The 26,602-nt window shown below is 43.9% G+C and overlaps 1 protein-coding gene across 1 annotated transcript in view; it reads right to left on the bottom strand.

The window, feature by feature from the left end:
• Window positions 1-26,602, bottom strand: part of CDRT1 (CMT1A duplicated region transcript 1) — a 48,142-nt gene that overhangs the window by 2,320 nt on the left and 19,220 nt on the right. The window contains 6 exon segments of the mRNA XM_030922840.1: window positions 1,459-1,515; window positions 3,885-4,156; window positions 6,680-6,838; window positions 22,189-22,331; window positions 23,944-24,092; window positions 25,989-26,110. Coding sequence (XP_030778700.1) covers window positions 1,459-1,515; window positions 3,885-4,156; window positions 6,680-6,838; window positions 22,189-22,331; window positions 23,944-24,092; window positions 25,989-26,110 — 902 coding nt within the window.

The following is a 26,602-nucleotide window of genomic DNA, read 5'->3' as shown; positions in this document are numbered from 1 at the left end:
GAGTGTAAATTAGTATAATATTTTTCAGGACAACCTTGGCAATATCTTTCTAGTTTTTGAATGCACTTATCCTTTGGCTTAGCAATTTCACTCGTAGGACTTTACCCTTCGGGTATACCTGTACCTGTACACTGACATAGGTTTATACAAGGATGTCCACTGTTAGCGCAGCCCTCATAAAACAATTGTTTTCCCCTCACCTTGAAACCAGTCTCTGCACAGAGCCTGTTCCAAAGAAACACTATTATACTAGTCAAAAATATTTGAAAGACATTTAAAATTTTTATCTATGTCCTTAAAAAATAACAAAGGGACATCCCAGTCATGAGTCATGATGTCCAGAAACTTTTTTTTTTTTTAGATGGAGTCTTGGTCTGTCACCCAGACCGGAGTTGCAGTGGCACGATCTCGGCTCACTGCAACCCCCACCCCTCTCTGGTTCAAGCAATTCCCCTGCCCCAGCCTCCCAGGTAGCTGGGATTACAGGCACATGCCACCACACCTGGCTAATTTTTTTATACTTTTAGTAGAGATGGGGTTTCACCATATTGGCCAGACTGGTCTCAACCTTCTCACCTCAGGCAATCCGCCCACCTCAGCCTCCTAAAGTGCTGAGATTACAGGCATGAGCCACCATGCCTGGCCACTTTTTTTTTTTTAAGAGACTAGGTGTCACTATCACCCAGTGGTGCAATCATAGCTCACTGTAACGTCAAACTCCTGGGCTCAAAGGATCCTCCTGCCTTAGCTTCCTGAGTAGCTAGGAGGTGTGTGCTACCATATCTGACCAATTTTTTAAATTGTTTGTAGAGATAAGGGTCTCGCTAAGTGGCCCAGGCTGGTCTCCAACTCCTGGCCTCAAGGAATCCTCCCGCCTTGGCCTCCCAAAGCACTGGAATTACACGCATGAGCCACTATGCCTATCCCAGCAACACTTCTTAAAAGGCACATCCCCATCTCTCTCTCCCTTATCTCCTTATCTCACATATATAGCACCTGCCCCCAATCTCTCTCATACCTAACAAAGTCTCTTAAAATGCTCTCTGAAACCAGCCTCAACTGCCTGTTCTCTCTTTTATTGTGCCCATTTCTCAGCTTGATGACATAACAGTCCAAGAAGTGAGGAGGCTGGCAGGGAACACAGGTGGGCTGTCAGCCAAAAACCGGAAAAAAAGTTCTCCCTCTGTGGCCTCAAGTCAGAAAAGGGACAATTAAGGAAAACAGTCACTCTTGGGAGAAGCCAGGCATTGTATTCATTCCAGATTCTCAAAGACAAGCAAAGGTAGTGGCCTGCTGGAAAACAATAGGAAACTAGAGAGAGAGTTTGGATCTTGCCACTAATTCAGAATTAAGTATCACTGTTTGTCTTATCTCCTGCTATGGATTTTGCTTCCAAATTCTCTTGCCCACCATCCATGCCACTTGTTCCCTTATGAACAGAATAAACTCTCTTTTTACCATCTCTTCGGGGTGATTTTGACTTTCCTTGACTTTGAAGTTCCTCTATTAACACTGCTAAACTGAGATAGAGGAAGAAGCTGTAGTCATTATATACTTCAATTAGGGCATAAAATAATATAATCAATCATAATGGGGGCTGATAATTGGACTGATTTTTATACAAAATATCGCTATCTTGTTTATTATGGGTACATTATTATACATAATTATGGAGTACATGTGATATTTTGATACATGCATAAAATGTGTAATGATCAGATCAAGATAATTAGGATATCTGTCATCTTAAACATTTATCATCTCTTTGTGTTGGGAACATTCCAAATCTTCTCCTCTAGCTATTTTGAAATATACAATACATTATTGGTTTTTTGTTTGTTTGTTTTTAAGATGCAGTTTTGCTCCTGTTGCCCAGGCTGGAGGGCAGTAGCGCGATCTTGGTCACCGCAACCTCCACTTCCCGGGTTCACGCGATTCTCCTGCCTCCACTTCCCGAGTAAGGCTGGAATTACAGGCATGCACCACCACGCCCGGCTAATTTTTTTGTATTTTTAGTAGAGACGGGGTTTCTCCATGTTGATCAGGCTGGTCTCAAACTCCCGACCTCAGGTGATCCACCTGCCTCAGCCTCCCAAAGTGTTGGGATTACAGGCGTGAGTCACCGCACCCAGCTATACATTATTGATAATTGTAGTCATCCTACTGTGCAACCAAACACTGGAACTTATATCTCTTCCATCTAACTGTATTTTTCTACCAAACACCATATTGTTTATTGTCCTATGAAACCAAGTAGTTACCTGGAGTCTGTGAAAAGTAAAGAGAGTGTAACAGCCTTCTAAATTGACTGTGTGACAGGGAAAAGTGAAGCCCTGGAAACTGAGTCACATAGCACAGCTGTTTTCCTGCTTCCATTAACCAGACTCCCTATTCTTCATTGAAACCGAGACTAAATGATGTGGAGATAGACACTCTTGTGATTGTCACCTCTTTACAGCAGAATGTTAAGCAACTCCCCTTGTGATTGTCACCTCTTTACAGCAGAATGCTAAGCAACCATTAGAGGTCATCAATAGTAGCCAATCTAGTCTTACATCTATATGTTAGCCTTTGTATGGAAAATTGAATTCTGTTCAGCACCTCTGTTTTTGTCTGTTTAAAGGATGTTCACTTTTCCCCACTCCAGGAGCACTGGTCACTAGTCTTTGGTGTCCCTGTGTCCCTGGATGCTGCCCTCAAACTTTGCACTTGGGTAAACTCTTTTAGCTAGATCCTGAATCTTTTGATTATTTTAGGTTGGCAAGTCTAAGGCCTAGATCGCATCCTGACTCCCCCTCCGACCCACTTTTCCTACTGTTAAGCATCAGCTAACACTCTCAGTTCCCTCCTCTCAAGAGATAGCTGACTATTTGTAGTGTGATATGCTTGGGGGTGATTTGTAGTTTTCTCTATAGATCTGTAGATCCAATTTCACCTGCCAAATATAGGGCTGGTATAAGGAAGGAGTCTTGCTACTCTCACCCACACAAAATTTGTTCTTTGGATATCTTATAAATGGCATTGGCCATGCCTGCACCCCCACCTACATACACACACACAAACGCACACACACCTGCTTTATACGTGAGATTTTTCCAGCTACAAACATTATCTCTCAGATCTAAAAACAATATATTCTGCATAGATCTTTTTTCTGCTTATAACAACTTCTGTCTCTGTCTTGAAGAAATAGTTATGTAATATATGTTTTAAATTGGGGGGTTTGGGGGTATTGGTTGCTCACTTTTTGTTTCAGCGATATTAAAGCTAGTCTTATCTACTGTGCAAAGATTCTTATAAGTTTGAAAATCTTGCTCTTGCAGGCCAGGCGCGGTGGCCCACACCTGTAATCCCAGCACCTTGGGAGGCTGAGGTGGGAGGATCACCTGAGGTTGGGAGTTTGAGACCAGCCTGATCAACATGGAGAAACCCCGTCTCTACTAAAAAAAAATACAAAATTAGCCAGTCGTGGTGGCTCATGCCTGTAATCCCAGCTACCCAGCAGGCTGATGCAGGAGAATCGCTTGAACCTGGGAGGCGGAGGTTGCGGTGAGCTGAGATCGTGCCGTTGCACTCCAGCCTGGGCAACAGAAGCAAAACTCTGTCAAAAAAAAAAAAAGAAGGAAGGAAGGAAGGACTGACTAGATCGACTAGATCTTGCAAACCAGAAGGTTCCCATTAACTGGGTGATAAATTGTTTGGCGGGTCAGAGAGAAAGGCTCCTACCTTTCTGGCTTCCTGGAGGGTTAGCATATATATCCTCAGGAAACCATTGGCCAAAATATTCCATAAAGGAACCAGTCCTCCCCCGCTCCCACCACCCCAACCAAACCCGATCTGCTCTGCAGGTTATCACTGAACTTGCTGGTATTTCCGTTCTTTACCTGAAGAGAACTTGGCCGGCTTCAGGAGTACTCGGGACTTGGGAGGTTTGCTCGGTAGGAGCTCTTGGATCACAGTTTGTTTACTGGATACAGATTCTCTCGGGCTGTGAACCTGCATATTAGACTTAGAGAGAATTTCCATGAGGCTATTTTCTTCTTTTTCCTCCTCTTTCTCCTTATTCTTCTTTTGTTTCATTTTTTCCATGGCATACTGCCACTTTATGTGTTCAAACTGGAACATGAGAACATTGCTTTCTGTGTTGACCACCATCCTGGAACCGAAACAACAGGGTTGTCCACAAAAGGAGTATGGAGGCCACCGAAAGATGCACTGCAATTACCATCCCACCTGGTCTTTAGACCAAGGGAACAGTGCCCAGGTAATGACCAAACAGACTAGTAGTGTAGGCGACTGGAGGGTGGAGAGTGGTGAAAGTTACCAGGCCATGCAACAGGAGTCATTAGCTTTGTCACTCTTTTCTTTAAAAAATAAACATGATTGGGGCACATATGTTCCGATTGTTTCACTTCTCAAGTTAAAATGCTTTCTTATTTTTTTCTATTTTTTTTTATTTTGAGAGGGAGTCTCGCTTTGTCGCCCAGGCTGGAGTGCAGTGGCATGATCTCAGCTCACTGCAGCCTCCGCCTCCTGGGTTCAAGCAATTCTCGTGCCTCAACTCCTGAGTAGCTGGGACTACAGGCGCGCACCACCACGCCCAGCTCATTTTGTGTTTTTAGTAGAGACAGGGTTTCACCATGTTGCTCAGGCTGGTCTCAAACTCCAGGACTCAGTGATCCACCCGCCTCGGCCTCCCAAAGTGCTGGAATTACAGGCATGAGCCACTGCGCCTGGCCTCAAGTTAAAATGCTTTTAAATGAATTTCTGTTCCTGGAGTGAGTGCCAAGTACCTAGGGTGCCAAGAAGGTACTCTGCACACAGATGTCTTGAAATTCACTTTGTTTGTTGTTTGTTTGTTTCAAGCACAGCTTCCAAACTCAATATTACTATTGCTGCTGGGAATGAGGAAAGCTCTCTAATGGGGAGGACTCCTCTCCTTCACAGACCCTCCACACAGACACCACACACTCCATGCTGTCACTCCAGGATCTCTGCACACACTCTAGATGTAGACAGAACATCTGTACTTTATAAAGTGAGATGATTTCTAACTTCTCTAATCCCCACTTCTATGCTCCGTAGACAAAGAGCTCCAGAGCTTGCCCTCCCTGTCCCCTGCCTGTCCCCCCGCAGCACTGCCTTCCCAACCCACCAGTTTTACAAGCAAGCAGCTTTCCCCTTTCTGTGCTCTTCCCTTAACTGTAAACAAGAAATGAAAACACTCTGGCAGGTTTCTTTCTGCTCCAAAGGCTGCAATGTTAAGACCTTAACCAACAGCATAAACTCTCTCGAAAAGTAACTTGTTTTGGCTGGAACTGCTGGAATGGAATGCAGGGTGTCATGCCAATAAGAAATCCCTTTTAGGCTGGGCGCGGTGGCTCAAGCCTGTAATCCCAGCACTTTGGGAGGCCAAGACGGGCGGATCACGAGGTCAGGAGATCGAGACCATCCTGGCTAACATGGTGAAACCCCGTCTCTACTAAAAAAATACAAAGATCTAGCCAGGCGCGGTGGCAGGCGCCTGTAGTCCCAGCTACTCAGGAGGCTGAGGCAGGAGAACAGCGTAAACCCGGGAGGCGGAGCTTGCAGTGAGCTGAGATCTGGCCACTGCACTCCAGCCTGGGTGACAGAGCGAGACTCCGTCCCAAAAAAAAAAAAAAAAAAAAAAAGAAATCCCCTTTTAGACTCAAGCCGAAAGGAAAACACCTTTCTTTGGATGCTGTGAGTGCAAACCGGTCAGAGCTTTTTTTTTTTTTTAAACAGCATGACTGAAAAGTGTTCATTAATTGAGGCTTATCACCAGGCTGCCCTCTTTAAGATGGTAAATAATACTAATGAAGTTTCACTAAAAAGAAGGCAATATGGTACAGGGACATTAAGTGATGTCTCAAGTGAGCTTGAAGTAGAATTTACAGGTTAGTTCTATTTGGTTTTTTTCATATAATAGCACCCTGAATCTATGCATATATAAAGCACAGTACTGTATACAATGCAGTCAGTCATGGTACTGGTTTTGTAAGCTCACCAGCTCAGCTCCCCCTCACTGTACCCCCTGTTGCTGTCACTCCCCACCCTCCTATATGCCTCTTTGCATTAGAAGTGAGGCATCAAAGATAGCTAGCTGATAGAGCTCTCAGGCAGCCAAAGGCATGATCAAAGAGCAAGCAGGGGCTGCACGTTGGTAGAACTGTGATCCTTACAGAAGCGTTATGTTGCACCCACTGCAATTCCCACAAATATCCAGGATGAATTAAGAGTCAAAATAAGCCGGGCATGGTGGCTCACAGCTGTAATCCCAGAGCTTTGGGAGGCCGTGGCGGGTGGATCACGAAGTTGGGAGTTCAAGATCATCCTGGCCAAGATGGTGAAACCCCATCTCTACTAAAAATACTAAAAATTAGCTGGGCATATTGGTGGGCGCCTGTAATCCCAGCTACTTGGCAGACTGAGGCAGAGAATTGCTTGAACCCGGGAGGCGGAGACTGCAGTGAGCCAAGATTGCACCACTGCACTCCAGCCTGTGCAACAGAGTGAAACTATGTCTCAAAAAGAAAAAAAAAAGTCAAAATGAACCATGATTGCTTCCTAATTACTAAGTTTTGTGCAAAGCCCTGTTAGTCCCCACAACAAGACTGTCAGAATCGTCACAGTTCTGACCTCCGCACCTATCACCCACCTGTTGCCCTGAATAAAGAAGGACAGCACAGGATCGCCTCTGCCATTGGCTTTTATCACCTTCATACAGTTCCCGTTGAGGAAATTGTAAATTCTGATCTTGCCATCTGCGCAGGCGCTGATGACCCGGAGGAAGACAAGGGACACGTGGAGCACCTCCCTGGAAGGGAATAGAACAGCAGGCAGTACCCATCCTCTCGTAAAATGCCTGGGTTTGTTAGTAGGTTGGGGGTATTTTGTGTGTGATTGGGAGGCAGTGGTCATAACTGGCCTTGAAATGGTGTTTGCTGTGATTTTTTTTTTTTTTTTTTTTTTTTGAGATGGAGTTTCACTCTTGTTGCCCAGGCTGGAGTGCAATAGTGTGATCTTGGCTCACTGCAATCTCCGCCTACCAGGTACAAGTGATTCTCCTGTCTCAGCCTCCCAAGTAGCTCAGATTACAGGCATGCACCACCACGCCTGGCTAATTTTTTTGTATTTAGTAGAGACAGGGTTTCACCATGTTAGGCTGGTCACGAAATCCTGACCTCAGGTGATCCACCCACCTCGGCCTCCCAAAGTGCTGGGATTACAGGCGTGCACCACCGCGCCCAGTATGCTGTCATTTTATAATTGTGGAACTAAACCATGAGCTACTCTGAAGACATACCTCTTTCCATTCTGCAACTACTTTCCCTGCAATTAGGTCACAGGGCCACAGATGACAAAACAAAAGGGCTGATGTCACAATCTTTTTTTTTATCTAACATATAGATGTGACCATGTTTGTCTCTTGCAATTTGATTCCTAGCTTTTACTTATACAATAGTCATGCTGAGAATTATTTAATGTTTTGATTCCTTTTAAAATAGTATTATCGGCTGGGTGCAGTGGCTCACGCCTGTAATCCCGGCACTTTGGGAGGCCAAGGCAGGTGAATCACGAGGTCAGGAGATCAAGACCATCCTGGCTAACACGGTGAAACCCCATCTCTACTAAAAATACAAAAAATTAGCCGGGCGTGGTGGCGGGCGCCTGTAGTCCCAGCTACTCAGGAGGCTGAGGCAGGAGAATGGTGTGAACCCAGGAGGCGGAGCTTGCAGTGAGCTGAGATCGAGCCACTGCACTCCAGCCTGGATGACAGAGCAAGACTCCAACTCCGTCTCAAAAAAATAATAATAATACTATTATCATATTAAAAACGAAAAAACAGGAAGGAAAATGATTATCATTATATAAAGCAAATAGTTTACATTTGAGCAGTTTCGTTTTTATCTTAAATTGGTGACTTTTATTCTTTCAGTGAAATATCCTTAAGGAAAATTGTATCCAGGGATGAAATTTAGGAATGTCCTTTTTTGATGGCCAATAGGAAAAGGGAGGGGGGACCAGGAGAAGATCTAGACAGATTCCTCCAACAAAATCTTTTCTAGAACCTTTCTGGGTTCCAATTAGACTCCAGATATGTGGAGTATTCAATTCTAAGAAGTATAATTTCCCTATTCCTGTTAATGATACCAAAAAGTTGAATTTGATACCACCAATTTGTTAGATTCTATATGCAAAGCAAGTCCATCAATTCCTGCCAGCTCTACCCATCCAAGGCCATTCATGGCCTAGTTCATGTGCTACCTTCTCCAAAAAGCCATCTCTTATCTTAATTCCGTCCTACATCTCCCCCCATCACACATGTACACAAATTTCAAGTATACTTTCATATTCTCTTGGGCACAACTCATATCACTGCATGCTTATCACCTAGCACAGCACTCAGCCCATAGTAGGTCCTTAATATATATTTGTTGAAAAAGTGACTGTCTGCTCATGTTTTCAGAGTATGGTCATTGCTACAATGTGTTAAAAGAATGACGTCCACCCTATGCCATTCGGCCTCAGACTTGGTCAGATCCCAGGATCAGATGAAGACTTTTCAAGGCCCCAACCATTAACCAAACAGAAATAACAAAGACCTCAAAAGGCAGGAGCATGATCAGCATACTCAAAGGACAGCAAGGAGGCAAATATGATGTGAACCCCTGATTATGTGAGATAGATAGATAGATAGATAGATAGATAGATAGATAGATAGATAGACAGACAGACAGAACTCAGCTGTAAAATAAGTATTAAAAACTCTAACAAGGCCAAGCATAGCAGCTTATGCCTATAATCCCAGCACTTTGGGAGACTGAGGTGGAAGGATTGCTTGAGACCAAGAGTTTGAGACCTTGGCTCTAAAAAAACATTTAAAAATTAGCCAGGAGCATGGTGGTGTGTGCCTGTAGTCCCAGCTACTTGGGAAGCTAAGGTGATAGGCTAACTTGAGCACAAGAGTTTTACGTTATGAGGTCATAGTGAGCCATGATTGCACCACTGCACTACAGCCTGGGCAAAAGAGTAAGACTCTAGGGGAAAAAAAAAAAGAACTAAAGAATGAAAGAGAAAGAACAAAAGAAAGAAAAAGAGAGAGAAAGAAAGGAAAGAAAAGGGGCGGAGCAAGATGGCCGAATAGGAACAGCTCCAGTCTCCAACTCCCAGCGCGAGCGACACAGAAGACCGGTGATTTCTGCATTTTCAACTGAGGTACTGGGGTCATCTCACTAGGGAGTGCCGGACAATCGGTGCTGGTCAGCTGCTGCAGCCTGACCAGCGAGAGCTGAAGCAGGGCGAGGCATCGCCTCACCTGGAAGCGCAAGGGGGAAGGGAATCCGTTTTCCTAGCCAGGGGAACTGAGACACACAACACCTGGAAAATCGGGGAACTCCCACCCCAATACCGCGCTTTAAGCAAACAGGCACGCCAGGAGAATATATCCCACACCTGGCCGGGAGGGTCCCACGCCCACGGAGCCTCCCTCACTGCTAACACAGCAGTCTGCCACGATCTATCCGCAAGGCAGCAGCGAGGCTGGGGGAGGGGTGCCCGCCATTGCTGAGGCTTAAGTAGGTAAACAAAGCCGCTGGGAAGCTCGAACTGGGTGGAGCTCACAGCAGCTCAAGGAAGCCTGCCTGTCTCTGTAGACTCCACCTCTGGGGACAGGGCACAGCTGAAGACCAACAGGGGAAGCAGCGGGGACCAGTGCAGACGCGAACGACTCTGTCTGACAGCTTTGGGGAGAGCCGTGGATCTCCCAACGCGGAGGTTGAGATCTGAGAACGGACAGACTGCCTGCTCAGGTGGGTCCCTGACCCCTGAGTAGCCTAGCTGGGAGACATCCCCCACTAGGGGCAGTCTGACACCCCACACCTCACAGGGTGGAGTACACCCCTGAGAGGAAACTTCCAAAGGAAGAATCAGACAGGTACACTCGCTGTTCAGCAATATTCTATCTTCGGCAACCTCTGCTGCTGATACCCAGGCAAACAGGGTTTGGAGTGGACCTCAAGCAATCTCCAACAGACCAACAGACAGTCCTTCTGACTGTCAGAAGGAAAACTATCAAACAGGAAGGACACCTATACCAAAACCCCATCAGTATGTCACCATCATCAAAGACCAGAGACAGATAATACCACAAAGATGGGGAAGAAGCAGGGCAGAAAAGCTGGAAATTCAAAAAATAAGAGCGCATCTCCCCCTGCAAAGGAGCACAGCCCATCGCCAGCAACAGATCAAAGCTGGTCAGAGAATGACATTGACGAGATGAGAGAAGAAGACTTCAGTCCATCAAACTTCTCAGAGCTAAAGGAGGAATTACGTACCCAGCACAAAGAAACTAAAAATCTTGAAAAAAGAGTGGAAGAATTGACAGCTAGACTAATTAATGCAGAGAAGATCATAAACGAAATGACAGAGATGAAAACCATGACACGAGAAATACGTGACAAATGCACAAGCTTCAGTAACCGACTCGATCAACTGGAAGAAAGAGTATCAGCGATTGAAGATCGAATGAATGAAATGAAGCGAGAAGAGAAACCAAAAGAAAAAAGAAGAAAAAGAAATGAACAAAGCCTGCAAGAAGTATGGGATTACATACAAAGACCAAATCTACGTCTGATTGGGGTGCCTGAAAGTGAGGGGGAAAATGGAACCAAGTTGGAAAACACTCTTCAGGATATCATCCAGGAGAACTTCCCCAACCTAGTAGGGCAGGCCAACATTCAAATTCAGGAAATACAGAGAACGCCACAAAGATACTCCTCCAGAAGAGCAACTCCAAGACACATAATTGCCAGATTCACCAAAGTTGAAATGAAGGAAAAAATCTTAAGGGCAGCCATAGAGAAAGGTCGGGTTACCCACAAAGGGAAGCCCATCAGACTAACAGCAGATCTCTCGGCAGAAACTCTACAAGCCAGAAGAGAGTGGGGGCCAATATTCAACGTTCTTAAAGAAAAGAATTTTCAACCCAGAATTTCATATCCAGCCAAACTAAGTTTCATAAGTGAAGGAGAAATAAAATCCTTTACAGATAAGCAAATGCTTAGAGATTTTGTCACCACCAGGCCTGCCTTACAAGAGACCCTGAAGGAAGCCCTAAACATGGAAAGGAACAACCGGTACCAGCCATTGCAAAAACATGCCAAAATGTAAAGACCATCGAGGCTAGGAAGAAACTGCATCAACTAACGAGCAAAATAACCAGTTAATATCATAATGGCAGGATCAAGTTCACACATAACAATATTAACCTTAAATGTTAATGGACTAAATGCTCCAATTAAAAGACACAGACTGGCAAACTGGATAAAGAGTCAAGACCCATCAGTCTGCTGTATTCAGGAGACCCATCTCACATGCAGAGACATACATAGGCTCAAAATAAAGGGATGGAGGAAGATCTACCAAGCAAATGGAGAACAAAAAAAAGCAGGGGTTGCAATCCTAGTCTCTGATCAAACAGACTTTAAACCATCAAAGATCAAAAGAGACAAAGAAGGCCATTACATAATGGTAAAGGGATCAATTCAACAGGAAGAGCTAACTCTCCTAAATATATATGCACCCAATACAGGAGCACCCAGATTCATAAAGCAAGTCCTTAGAGACTTACAAAGAGACTTAGACTCCCATACAATAATAATGGGAGACTTCAACACTCCACTGTCAACATTAGACAGATCAACGAGACAGAAAGTTAACAAGGATATCCAGGAATTGAACTCATCTCTGCACCAAGCGGACCTAATAGACATCTATAGAACTCTCCACCCCAAATCAACAGAATATACATTCTTCTCAGCACCACATCGCACTTATTCCAAAATTGACCACATAATTGGAAGTAAAGCACTCCTCAGCAAATGTAAAAGAACAGAAATTATAACAAATTGTCTCTCAGACCACAGTGCAATCAAACTAGAACTCAGGACTAAGAAACTCAATCAAAACCGCTCAACTACATGGAAACTGAACAACCTGCTCCTAAATGACTACTGGGTATATAACGAAATGAAAGCGGAAATAAAGATGTTCTTTGAAACCAATGAGAACAAAGATACAACATACCAGAATCTCTGGGACACATTTAAAGCAGTGTGTAGAGGGAAATTTATAGCACTAAATGCCCACAAGAGAAAGCAGGAAAGATCTAAAATTGACACTCTAACATCACAATTAAAAGAACTAGAGAGGCAAGAGCAAACACATTCAAAAGCTAGCAGAAGGCAAGAAATAACTAAGATCAGAGCAGAACTGAAGGAGATAGAGACACAAAAAACCCTCCAAAAAATCAATGAATCCAGGAGTTGGTTTTTTGAAAAGATCAACAAAACTGACAGACCGCTAGCAAGGCTAATAAAGAAGAAAAGAGAGAGGAATCAAATAGACGCAATAAAAAATGATAAAGGGGATATCACCACTGACCCCACAGAAATACAAACTACCATCAGAGAATACTATAAACGCCTCTACGCAAATCAACTAGAAAATCTAGAAGAAATGGATAATTTCCTGGACACTTACACTCTCCCAAGGCTAAACCAGGAAGAAGTTGAATCCCTGAATAGACCAATAGCAGGCTCTGAAATTGAGGCAACAATTAATAGCCTACCCACCAAAAAAAGTCCAGGACCAGATGGATTCACAGCTGAATTCTACCAGAGGTACAAGGAGGAGCTGGTACCATTCCTTCTGAAACTATTCCAATCAATAGAAAAAGAGGGAATCCTCCCTAACTCATTTTATGAGGCCAACATCATCCTGATACCAAAGCCTGGCAGAGACACAACAAAAAAAGAGAATTTTAGACCAATATCCCTGATGAACATCGATGCAAAAATCCTCAATAAAATACTGGCAAACTGGATTCAGCAGCACATCAAAAAGCTTATCCACCATGATCAAGTGGGCTTCATCCCTGGGATGCAAGGCTGGTTCAACATTCGCAAATCAATAAACGTAATCCAGCATATAAACAGAACCAAAGACAAGAACCACATGATTATCTCAATAGATGCAGAAAAGGCTTTTGACAAAATTCAACAGCCCTTCATGCTAAAAACGCTCAATAAATTCAGTATTGATGGAACGTACCTCAAAATAATAAGAGCTATTTATGACAAACCCACAGCTAATATCATACTGAATGGGCAAAAACTGGAAAAATTCCCTTTGAAAACTGGCACAAGACAGGGATGCCCTCTCTCACCACTCCTATTCAACATAGTGTTGGAAGTTCTGGCTAGGGCAATCAGGCAAGAGAAAGAAATCAAGGGTATTCAGTTAGGAAAAGAAGAAGTCAAATTGTCCCTGTTTGCAGATGACATGATTGTATATTTAGAAAACCCCATCGTCTCAGCCCAAAATCTCCTTAAGCTGATAAGAAACTTCAGCAAAGTCTCAGGATACAAAATTAATGTGCAAAAATCACAAGCATTCTTATACACCAGTAACAGACAAGCAGAGAGCCAAATCAGGAATGAACTTCCATTCATAATTGCTTCAAAGAGAATAAAATACCTAGGAATCCAGCTTACAAGGGATGTAAAGGACCTCTTCAAGGAGAACTACAAACCACTGCTCAGTGAAATCAAAGAGGACACAAACAAATGGAAGAACATACCATGCTCATGGATAGGAAGAATCAATATCTTGAAAATGGCCATACTACCCAAGGTTATTTATAGATTCAATGCCATCCCCATCAAGCTACCAATGAGTTTCTTCACAGAATTGGAAAAAACTGCTTTAAAGTTCATATGGAACCAAAAAAGAGCCCGCATTGCCAAGACAATCCTAAGTCAAAAGAACAAAGCTGGAGGCGTCACGCTACCTGACTTCAAACTATACTACAAGACTACAGTAACCAAAACAGCATGGTACTGGTACCAAAACAGAGATATAGACCAATGGAACAGAACAGAGTCCTCAGAAATAATACCACACATCTACAGCCATCTGATCTTTGACAAACCTGAGAGAAACAAGAAATGGGGAAAGGATTCCCTATTTAATAAATGGTGCTGGGAAAATTGGCTAGCCATAAGTAGAAAGCTGAAACTGGATCCTTTCCTTACCCCTTATACGAAGATTAATTCAAGATGGATTAGAGACTTAAATGTTAGACCTAATACCATAAAAACCCTAGAAGAAAATCTAGGTAGTACCATTCAGGACATAGGCATGGGCAAGGACTTCATGTCTAAAACACCAAAAGCAACAGCAGCAAAAGCCATAATTGACAAATGGGATCTAATTAAACTAAAGAGCTTTTGCACAGCAAAAGAAACTACCATCAGAGTGAACAGGCAACCTACAGAATGGGAGAAAATTTTTGCAACCTACTCATCTGACAAAAGGGCTAATATCCAGAATCTACAAAGAACTCAAACAAATATACAAGAAAAAAACAAACAACCCCATCAAAAAGTGGGCAAAGGATATGAACAGACATTTCTCAAAAGAAGACATTCATACAGCCAACAGACACATGAAAAAATGCTCATCATCACTCGCCATCAGAGAAATGCAAATCAAAACCACAATGAGATACCATCTCACACCAGTTAGAATGGAAATCATTAAGAAGTCAGGAAACAACAGTTGTTGGAGAGGATGTGGAGAAATAGGAACACTTTTACACTGTTGGTGGGATTGTAAACTAGTTCAACCATTATGGAAAAGAGTATGGCAATTCCTCAAGGATCTAGAACTAGATGTACCATATGACCCAGCCATCCCACTACTGGGTATATACCCAAAGGATTATAAATTATTCTACTACAAAGACACATGTACATGTATGTTTATTGCGGCACTATTCACAATAGCAAAGACTTGGAATCAACCCAAATGTCCATCTGTGACAGACTGGATTAAGAAAATATGGCACATATACACCATGGAATACTATGCAGCCATTAAAAAGGATGAGTTTGCGTCCTTTGTAGGGACATGGATGCAGCTGGAAACCATCATTCTTAGCAAACTATCACAAGAAGAGAAAACCAAACACTGCGTGTTCTCACTCATAGGTGGGAACTGAACAATGAGATCACTTGGACTTGGGAAGGGGAACATCACACACTGGGGCCTATCAAGGGGAGGGGGGAGGAGGGAGGGATTGCCTTGGGGAGTTACACATGATATAAATGATGAATTGATGGGTGCTGACGAGTTGATGGGTGCAGCACACCAACATGGCATAAGTATACATATGTAACAAACCTGCACGTTATGCACATGTACCCTAGAACTTAAAGTATAATAAAAAAAAAAAAAAAAAAAAAAAAAAGAAAGGAAAGAAAGAGAAAGGAAAGAAGGAAAGGAAAGAAGGGAGTCGGGGGTGGGGGGGAGGGAAGGAGGGAGGGAGGGAAAGGGAAAGAAGAAAGACCCAACAAATTTCTAAATTTTTTCAAGGTGGAACCATAATAACTTTGATGGTATCCTAAGCACAACACAATCTGCCAATCATGTACTCCAGCACTGGGAGAGATGCCATGTGATGGAAAAGTTTGCCTCTTCATGTATCTCATTTGATCTTGCTGAGCTGAGTCCATACTTCTCTTCCCATAGATCCCTGTGATATTTGGTAGTTCAGTCTATATCATTGTAGCCTAGTAATTAAAACCACAAGCTTTGGGATCAGAAAACCTGGGATCAAAACCTGACTCTACCACTTATGGGCTGCATAACCTTCAGAAAGTAATTTAATCTCTCAGTCTTCAGTTTTCTTTTTTCTTTTTTCTTTTTTTTTTTTATTTTGAGACGTAGTCTCGCTCTGTCACCCAGGCTGGAGTGCAGTGACACGACCTCACCAAAATTAATTTATCCAGACCTCTGGAAAATAATCAAAGGTTTACAGCAACCCAGGGAGGACTTACACAAGTAAAATGGCATAGTGTCAATAAGAATAATGAGACTTAGAGGTCAGGAGTTCGAAACCAGCCTGACCAACATGGTGAAACTCCATCTCTACTAAAAATACAAAAATTAGCCAGGCCTGGTGGTGCGCACCTATAATCCCAGCTTCTTAGGAGGCTGAGGCAGAAGAATCACTTGAACCCTGGAAGCAGAGGTTGCAGTGAGCCGAAATTGTGCCACTGCACTCCAGCCTGGGTGACAGAGCAAGACTATGTCTAAAAAAAAACAAAAACAAAAAGAATACAGAATAGTGAGTCTTGTGACAGGTTAACTTAACTTAGTCCCACTTCCCACCTCCCCCAGCCCAGTGGTAGCCATGAAAGTAACAGCCTCCAGTCCTGGTGGTGGAGGGAACAGAATGGACCTCATTCTGACAACTACAACAACTACAGGGAAAAAAAAAAAAAAAAACTCACTAGAGGGGCTCAACAGCATATTTAAGCAAGCAGAAGAAGCGAAGTACTTGAAACAAGGTCAATTGAAGTTATGCAGTGTGTGGAACAGAAAGAAAAAAAGAATAAAGAAAAATTAATAGAGCCCCAGAAATCCATATAACATCATCAAACAAATCAATATATGCATAATAGGAGATCCAGGAAGAAAGTAGAGAAAGGGGCCGAAAGAATATTTGAAGAGATAATTGCTGAAAACCTCCCAAATATGATGAAAAACATTAATTTACAGGTCTAAGAAGCTCAATAAACTCTAACTGGGATAAACTACAAGAGGTCCACACTTAGATGCATCATAATCAAATTTTCAGACACCAAGGGTGAAGAGTATAATGAAAGCAACAAGAGAGAAGTAGGTCCTCATGTAAAAAGGATCCTCAGTAAGATTAATAGATGATTTATCATTAGAAAAGTATCGTAGTTGGCTTGGCATGGTGGCTCATGCCTGTAATCCCACCACTTCGGGAGGCCAAGGCGGGCGGATCACAAGGTCAGGAGATCAAGACCATCCAGGCTAACACGGTGAAACCCCGTCTCCACTAAAAATACAAAAAATTAGCCAGGCATGGTGGCGGGCGCCTGTAGTCCCAGCTACTCGGGAGGCTGAGGCAGAACTGCGTGAACCCGGGAGGTGGAGCTTGCAGGGAGCCGAGATCGCGCCACTGCACTCCAGCCTGGGTGACAGAGCGAGACTCCATCTCAAAAAAAAAAGAAAGAAAACTGTCGTAGTCCATTTTGTGCTGTTATAACAAGATACCATACACTGGGTAATTTCTAATCAACAGAAGCTTATTAGCTCATGGATTTAGAGGCTGTGAAGTCCAAGGCCAAAGGACTGGCATCTTGTGAGAACCTTGCTGTGCCGAAGGCAAAGGGAGCAAAAGAGAGAGGAAGAGAAGGCTGAAATCATCCTTTGATAAGGAACCCACTCCCACAATAATGAATCCATTCCCACCATAGCATTAGTCCAGTCCTGAAGGAGAGCCCTAGTGACCTAATACCTCCCATTAGGCTCCACCTCCTAACACTGTTGCATTAGGGATTAAGTTTCTAACTCATACTTCTTGGGGACACATTCACATTATAGAAAAGAGAAATGACAAGGATATTAAAATGACACACTAAAAATATCCATTTAATGCAAAGAAAGGCAACAATGAAATAATTCAGGAACAAAAATACATAAGACTATGGAAAACAGCATAATAACAGAAGTAAGTCTTCTTTTTTTTTTTTTTCTTTGGGGTCAGGGTCTCACTCCATACGTAGGCTGGAGTGCAGTGGTGAGATCATAGCTTACTGCAGCCTCAAATTCCTGGGCTCAAGCGATCTTCCCACCTTAGCCTCCTCCTGAATAGCTGGGACTGGATAGGACAACTAGTTAGAAGATCCACAAGGAAACAGAAGACACGAACAACATCATAAACTATCTAGAGCTGACATACATATACAGAACACTCCACCAAACAACAGCAGAGCACACATTTATCTCAGATGCACATGGAACATTCTCCAGGATAGACCATATGTTAGGCTACGAAACAAATCTCAATATATTTTGAAAGACTGAAATCAAAGTATGCTCTCCAACTACAATGAAATTAAATTAGAAATGAATAATGAAGGACATTTAGAAAATTCTTAATTATGTGGAAATTAAACAACCTTGTCTTAACCACTGAGTCAAAGAATAAATCAGAAAGGCAATGAGAAAATAGTTTTGAGATAAATGAAAACACCACCTATCAAAACTTAGGGAATGAAGCTAAGCAGTGCTCAGAGGGAAATTTATAGCAGTAGATGCCTACCTTTCTCCAATCAATAATCTTTCACCTTAAAAAACTTGAAAAAGATCAAATGAAACTCAAACCAGGAAGCAGAAGGAAAATAAAGATTTTAGCACAAATTAGAAATAGACAATTTAAAAATACAGAAAATCAAATGAAACCAAAAGTTGGTTCTCTCTTTATTTTTTTTTTTTTATTTGCTTATTTATTTACTTATTTTTGAGATGGAGTTCTGCTCTTGTTGCCCAGGCTGGAGTACAATGGCGTGATCTCAGCTTACTGCAACCTCGGCCTCCCGAGTTCAAACGATTCTCCAGCCTCAGACTCCCTAGTAGCTGGGATTACAGGCGCCTGGCTAATTTTTGTATTTTTAGTAGAGACGGGGTTTCGCCATGTTGGCCAGGCTGCTCTCAAACTCCTGACCTCCGGTGATCAACCCGCCTCGGCCTCCCAAAGTGCTGGGATTACAGGCATGAGCCACCGCACCCAGCAGTTCTCTTTTTAAAAAGTCAACAAACGGCCAGGCGTGGTGGCTCACGCCTGTAATCCCAGCATTTTGGGAGGCCGAGGTGGTTGGATCACCTGAGGTCAGGAGTTCGAGACCAGCCTGGCCAAGATGGCAAAACCCCATCTCTCCTAAAAAATACAAAAATTAGCCGGGTGCAGTGGTGAGCACCTGTGATCCCAGTTGCTCGGGAGTCCGAGGCAGGATAATCACTTGAACCAGGGAGGCGGAGGTTGCAGTGAGCTGAGATTGCACCACTGCACTCCAGCCTGGGAGAAAAAGCAAGATTCTATCTCAAAAAAAAAAAAAAAAAAGTCAACAAACTATTAGCTAGACAATTGACAAATCTTTGACCAAGAAAATAAGAGAGAAGACTCAGATTACTAATATAAAGAATAAAGCAGGGGACATTTCTACTGACCGATGGAAATGTTTGTAATTAGATAGTGGTAATGGTTGCACATTATGAATATACTTTAAAAAATACTTTAAAAATTGAATTGCACACAAAAGTGGTGAATTTTATGTTATGTGAATCATATCCTAATTAAAAATCGCAGCGAAAAACAAATTACAATGTGAGCTATGGAAAATACATTAAGGAATAAAGTTTTTTTTGTTTTGTTTTTTGAAACAAGGTCTCACTTCGTTGCCCAGGCTGGAGTGCGGTGGCACAATCACAGCTCTTTGCAGCCTCAACCTCCACAGGCTCAGGTGGTCTTCCCACCTCAGGCTCCCAAGTAGCTGGGACTGCAGGTGTGTGCCACCATGCCAGGCTAATTTTTGTATTTTTTGTAGAGACAGGGTTTTGTCATGTTGGCCAGGCTTATATTTAAAAAAAAAAAAAAAAAAAAAAAAGCACTACAGGCAGGGCACTGTGGCTCACGTCTGTATTCCCAGCACTTTGGGAGTCTGGGATACTATATACTAATATAAAGGTGGGTGGATCACTTGAGGTCAGGAGTTTGAGACCAGCCTGCACAACTTGGTGAAACCCTGTCTCTACTAAAAATACAAAAATTAGCCAGGCGTGGTGGCACATGCTTGTAGTCCCAGCTACTCAGGAGACTGAGGCAGGAGAATTGCTGGAACCTGGAAGACAGAGGTTGCAGTGAGCCGAGATCACGTCATTGCATTCTAGCCTGGGCAACAGAGCGTCACGCCATTAAAAATAATAATAATAAAAATATAAATAAAAATAAATTTATAAAAGGACACTGCAAGTACAGAAGCTTTTCCAAAGATCATCATTCCTGTCAGTCCTATTTTGCATCCTCAGATTTCCTCCCTCATATCCATTCTGTCCCACGCTATGTGCAAAATCTTAATTTTGGTTGAAAAAATATTACATCAGGAATGGAAAGACCACTTTCTCCAGCCCTTCTTCCATCAAAGGACAGATAGCAACTATATCTGCTTTCTCACCTATGTCACATTCAAAAGATGAGTTATCAGTCCAATCGTTAGAACTTTCCAGAAACGCAAGCTGTCAAATTATTCCTTGTTACCAATCAGTTAGATACATTTATTGAGCACAGAGCTCCTACAGACAAGTTGGGAGAAAGAGATCTACAAATGAGAGTATTGACCCTGTCTTCCAAATGTCTATGGTTTTTCTGTTACTATGCAGGATAGCAAGAGCTAATATGCATGGTACGTTAGGGGCTGTCATTCAATAGGAGTGGGAATTGTCTGAGAAGGTCTCATAGCAGAGGTGGAGGGAGAGGCTAGTGGTATGATGGAACCGTGACGAAATTGCTGGGCTTGCTGGGAACAAATTATTTTCTGCTCACTAACTAATCCTAATGAATCCTGCTTAGAAGATTTTAAAACATATAGTTGACATTTTCAGGTGATTTCATAAAGCTTGACTTCCTCCCGGAGATCAAGGCTTGATAATCCAGAAGGTTTACTAAACTGGCTGGGTGGAGTTATAGTCTTGTGGTGGGGACTAAGAGGGCTTTGCACAAAACTCAGCAATCAGGAAGCAATCATGGTTCATTTTGACTCTTAATATCTAAGGGTAAGATAAGTCACTGTAGGCCAGAAAAAAAAGATCAATTTACTAAAAATAAGTTTCCTCTGATGGATCCCCTAGAAAGCCCACTTATTCTTTTTATTTTTATTTTTTTGAGATGGAGTCTCGCTCTGTCACCCAGGCTGGAGTGCAGTGGCGCCATCTCAGTTCACTGCAAGCTCCGCCTCTAGGGTTCATGCCATTCTCCTACCTCAGCCTCCCGAGTAGCTGGGACTACAGGCGCCCGCCACCACTCCCGGCAAATGTTTTGTATTTTTAGTAGAGATGGGGTTTCACGGTATTAGCCAGGATGGTCTCCATCTCCTGACCTCGTGATCTGGCCGCCTTGGCCTCCCGAAGTGCTGGGATTACAGGCGTGAGCCACCACACCTGGCCAAAAGCCCACTTATTCTTTTAATCAATTAAGGTAGCATTTAGTTTCCTGGAAATTTTTATAATGCATGCAGGGAAAGAAGCTATATTCATGTAGTTTAAGAGTAGCATAAAGTAGCATATAAAACTGATGACCATGGCAGAATTGACCACAATACTCTTTCCAAACAAGCGCGGATGTGACCTCAGAATGCTTATTACTTGGCTCCAAGCAGCCACCACCACTAAATTTGAATTGGCATGTAAAATGAAATCCATTTGCTACCCTGGAATAGGATCCAGCCTGTAGACTTGTAGTTGTAAGTTCCTCTTTTTAAGCTCTCAGCTCTTTTAAAGTCTTTGGATCATTTTTAAGCTTTTGTGAGCACAAGCATCCTGGGATAAAGACCAATTCCTAGAATTTTAAGTTTACTAGAATTGGCATTATTTGGGATGGTTCTACCAGTGTTCATATGTCTGCTAGCTATCAGGTATGAATTTATCATGAGGGTCATAAATATAAAATTTCAGGCCGGGCGTGGTGGCTCACGCCTGTAATCCCAGCACTTTGGGAGGCCAAAGCGGGCGGATCACAAGGTCAGGAGATTGAGACCATCCTGGCTAACACGGTGAAACCCCGTCTCTACTAAAAATACAAAACATTAACCGGGCGCGGTGGTGGGTGTCCGTAGTCCCAGCTACTCGGGAAGCTGAGACAGGAGAATAGCATGAAGCTGGGAGGTGGAGCTTGCAGTGAGCCGAGATTGTGCCAGTGCACTCCAGCCTGGTGACAGAGTGAGACTCCATCTCAAAAAAAAAAAAAAAAAAAAAAATTCAATAACTTCTCAAAACCCCCAGCTCTATAGTTACTTCGCAAGAGAAACAAGGAAGAGTGGAAGAGGTTAATAGCCAAACAGAGAAGATGGTGGGGAAAAATGGGTCCCGGGTGGAAGAGGAAGGAAGCAGAGAGGGTGAAGTGCAGAGAACACGATGTCCACAGGGAGCAGAAGGTCTGCCAATGATTACAGTCTAGGCTATGACGGGGAAGGGAAGGACACCAGGTTCACCGCTCCAGGCTTCACAGGCACCTACTTGGGATGCCTGAAGGCCATCAGGCAGCGCTCATACTTCCCCACCATGCTCCAGGCCATGACCAGGCCATCAGTGCTTCCCGAGAGGAGATGCCACTGGTCGAAGAACAGGCACTTAACGGCTCCCTCATGGCCATTGAGAGTCTGCAAGAAAAGATACTACTGTCTTCAACTCAGACTGTGACTCCTCCAAGGACCAAAGCTGAGGCTTCTTCAGATGAATGCCAAAGCCACCCCCCACCAATCTGTGACTGCCATTCACTCGGTAGGTACCTGATTAGATAACCTTGCTTTCGCTGTAAGAAGGCCAATGGAGGCCGGGCGTGGTGACTTATGCCTGTAATCCCAGCACTTTGGGAGGCCAAGGTGGGCAGATCACGAGGTCAGGGGTTCAAGACCATCCTGGCCAACATGGTGAAACCCTGTCTCTACTAAAAATACAAAAATTAGCTGGGCATGGTGGTGCACACCTGTAATCCCAGCTACTTGGGAGGCTGAGGCAGGAGAGTCGCTTGAACCAGGGAGGTGGAGGTTGCAGTGAGCCAAGATTTCGCCACTGTGCTCCAGCCTGGTGACAGAGCAAGACTCTGTCTCCAAAAAACAAGAAAAGAAAAAGAAGAGAAAAAAAGAAGGCCAGTGGAGCCCATTCCACGTAGAGCTCTCTCTCTGGTTACAGAGGAATGGGATCAGGGAGGGGCCACGTTTCTGGTGGGTCTCTGTCTGGGGCAGACACTACCTTCTTGGAGTACCAGAAAGGGCCAGAAATCACTGTCCTTTGCTGTCAGAAGGATGAAGGCAACGTGTGCCATCCCAGCTCCTTGCCAGAACCCAGAGTGCACATGGGCCATCCCTGTGCCTGCAACTGCTGGATTGGCCATAGTGACAGGATTGGTGGGAAAATTCCACAGGCCAAGCCAGCCACTTTTCACTGTGATCCTGTGTTCCTGCTGCAAATCATGTGTCACCACCAACCGCTAAGGCCAGGGGTTCAGATCCAGCAAGAATATGTTTTATGACCATCCAATCACTTTCAAGACCATCCATGTTCTCTCTTCATTAGAGAGCAAAGAGGAAAAAAAATTCTCTGTTCATCCCCCAGTATTTTCTTCTTAGGAAAACAATGCTTTGTTCATCCCCTCACCCCATGCCAGAATGCAACACCTTTTTCTCTTTTTTTGGAGACGCATGATCTCAGCTCACTGCAACCTCCGCCTCCTGGGTTCAAGTGATTTTCCTGCTTCAACCTCCCAAGTAGCTGAGGTTACAGGCGCCCGCCACCATGCCCAGCTAATTTTTTGTATTTTTTTTTTAGTAGAGATGGGGTTTCACTATGTTGGTCAGGCTGGTCTCGAACTCCTGACCTCATGAGCCACACGCCTCGGCCTCCCAAAATGCTGGGATTACAGGTGTGAGCCACTGCATCTGGCCCTACAGAGTGCAATACTCTTGAGGAGAAAAAGGTACTTCACCTCCACTGCTGTTAGAAGGCACTGAGCCCATAACTCATGCTAAGTCAGAATGCAGCCTTCCTCCACCAACCCCATGATACCGTGGGTCATGATGTGGGCAGTGGAGCCCCTACCCTCCATGGACTCTGAATGCCCCATTTTGGGGCCCTCCCCTTTAGAGCTTCAGGACTGTCCTTCTTGATGGCCATACTCAGTTGCTCTAGGATGACCTGAGGAGCTAGGTAGGGGGAGCCCACCCATCTCCTCCCCATTGCCCTTTCCCCCAAGGCAGCCCACTGCCCACTCACCTTTACCAACTGGGCCATGACAATGTGCCACACTTTCACCACCCCTCGCTCACAGCTGCTCACAATGTAGGTATCATTGATCCTGGTGGCCAAGATGGGGTCTTTGTGTCTAAACGTCTTCAGGCACTTCCCTGTGTCTATATCCCATACTGAACAGGAGGGAGAGAGAGGAAGAGATGGGAGTGGGGAAAAAGGGGGAAGAGGAAAGTTAACAGTGGAGTTCTGCTCCCCATCACAGAAGCAAAGACTCATCGAGCCCATCAAGTCAGACTCTAGAGGGACTTCCCCTGGCCTAGCACCTCCACAGGACAGGCTCACCAAGAGCTCATGTACCCACAGCACAGAGTGCCCTGAATACAGGTGGTTGGGGGAGCCCGCAATCCAGAAGACCTTGGCTATGGCCCTGGAACTTAGCCTTGAGGCCCAAGTTGGAGCTCATCTCCAATCAGCTGATTCATCAAGCCTGAAACATGCTTGCTATCAAGTAGATTTCATAAAAGTCATGGCATACAGCCTGAGTAGGGGCAGGTAAAATTAAAAAAAAAAAAAAAAAAGGAAGAAAATCACGGCATACATGTAATGTTGTCATTTTTCCCAGATGCTGTCTTCCTGACCCACACCTTCTATCCCCAAAATAAAAGAAGGTCGTCTACCCTCACTTACATTTTTAAATACTTCTGAATCTGACTTTTGGATTTTATGGAGAAATGGTCACGACTAGGGGTGGGTTTACTGCTGCTTCAACACAGACTGTGTTACAGCAACTGCCTGGCATCTTGTAGTGGGGATGAGAGTGGGTGGGTGGCAGAACAGGGTTTCCTAAAAGGAAGAAGTTGATGCCAGGCCCAGTGACTCACGCCTGTAATCCCAGCACTTTGGGAGGCCGAGACAGGTGGATCACAAGGTCAGGAAATCGAGACCAGCCTAGCCAACATGGTGAAACCCTGTCTCTACTAAAAAACAAAAATGAGCTGGGTGTGGTGGCACGCGCCTGTAGTCCCAGCTACTCGGGAGGCTGAGGCAGGAGGATCACTTGAACCTGGGAGGTGGAGGTTGCAGTAAGCCGAGATTGTGCCACTGCACTCCAGCCTGGCCACAGAGCAAGACTCCGTCTCAAAAAAAAAAAAAAAAAAAAAAAACAAGAAGTTAAAAGTGAACTCTATGAATTCAGGAATGAAAATATTAAAGTCTCCTTCAAAGGTGCTTCCCAAAAGCACCTTCTTCCTCAGGCAACAGGACAAGTGGCCTGAGAAAAAATATAACAACAACCAGAGTTGATACTTACATGGTACTAACAGTAAGCCAGCGACCACTCAAGGTGTGTGACATGCATGAGCTCATCTTCACAAGAAAAGTACTATTATTATTCCCCACTACACAGATGAGGAAACTGAGGCATAGAGAAGTTAGGTTGCCTGCTCAAGTCAGGTAGGTGGTGAGTGGCAGAGCTGGGATTTGAACCTAGGGAGTCTGGATCCAGAGGCCTTGTGCTTAACCATTTATGCTAGGTTAGCCCTAACTATGTAAGTATGCGTTCCTTCGCTTATATTTTATGTATATATCTTGGCCCATTTATAAAATTACCAATGGGGCTCTCGTGAGGATTAAATAATGTATGTTAAGCATCTGTCACAAAATTGGTACTCAGTAAATGGCAGCTGTTGTTGTTCATGGACTTATTATATTCCCCACTATATATTTATGTATCTGCTTCCATTAGGAGATTATGAGCCCTTTGAAGAAATAAAAAGTTGTATCTAAAGGGCTGTATCCTATTCCTTTTTTTTCTCCTCAGCACCTAGCTCAGTGTGTAGCTTGTTGTAGGTATTCTACAGATAGTTGTTGAATGGATGGATTGATGGATGGATGGATGGATGGATGGATGGATGGATGGATGGATGGATGGATGGATGGAAGGAAGGAAGGAAGGAAGGAAGGAAGAGAATAAATGACTGCCGGCCTATAGAAATGAACAAAACAAAGCATTTTGGTAACCCATGAGTTGCAGGAAACTTCTTAGAAAATTTAAGGCACTTCTTTCTCACCTTTTACCTGGCAATCTCTTCCTCCCGACACGAGCCTGTCCTTACACAAATCCATGCAAGTGATAGTCCCCTGGTGACCACTGAAGATTCGTGTGCAAGCCCCACTTTTCAGATCCCAGTATCTGCAGGAATCAGGCCAAAAGAATGTTTGTGAGAGTTCCTGAGGGCTCAGAGGATCATACTGCGTAGAATCCCTGTAGATAAATAGGTAGTTGGGAGGCAGCAGAGCCTCATGGTTCAGCTTAGAGTCAGGGGCCTGGATTTTAATCCCAGCTGCAGCACCTGTTTGGTGTAACTTTGAGGAAGTTAATTTCTGTGTAAGTTTCCTTTCCTCACTGATAAAATGGAAATAATAATGAGTAGTTACATCATAGGGTTTTTGTGAAGAATTAAATGGACTAATACAGTGATTGTCAACCCTGGGTAACTTCTACCCCCAGGGGCCATTTGGAAATAGCTGGAGATATTTTTGGTGGTCACAAGCAGGGAAGGAAGAGACACTGGTACCTAGTGCGTCGAATCCAGAGATGCTGCTAAACATTCTACATTGCACAGGGCAGGCCCCACAGTGAAGAATTTCCCAGCCCCAGATGGCAATAGCGCCAAGGTTGAGA

The sequence above is a fragment of the Rhinopithecus roxellana genome, chromosome 19, assembly GCF_007565055.1.
Source record: "Rhinopithecus roxellana isolate Shanxi Qingling chromosome 19, ASM756505v1, whole genome shotgun sequence".
Taxonomy (NCBI): Eukaryota; Metazoa; Chordata; class Mammalia; order Primates; family Cercopithecidae; genus Rhinopithecus; species Rhinopithecus roxellana.
This window is presented reverse-complemented; position numbering and strand designations above follow the sequence as displayed.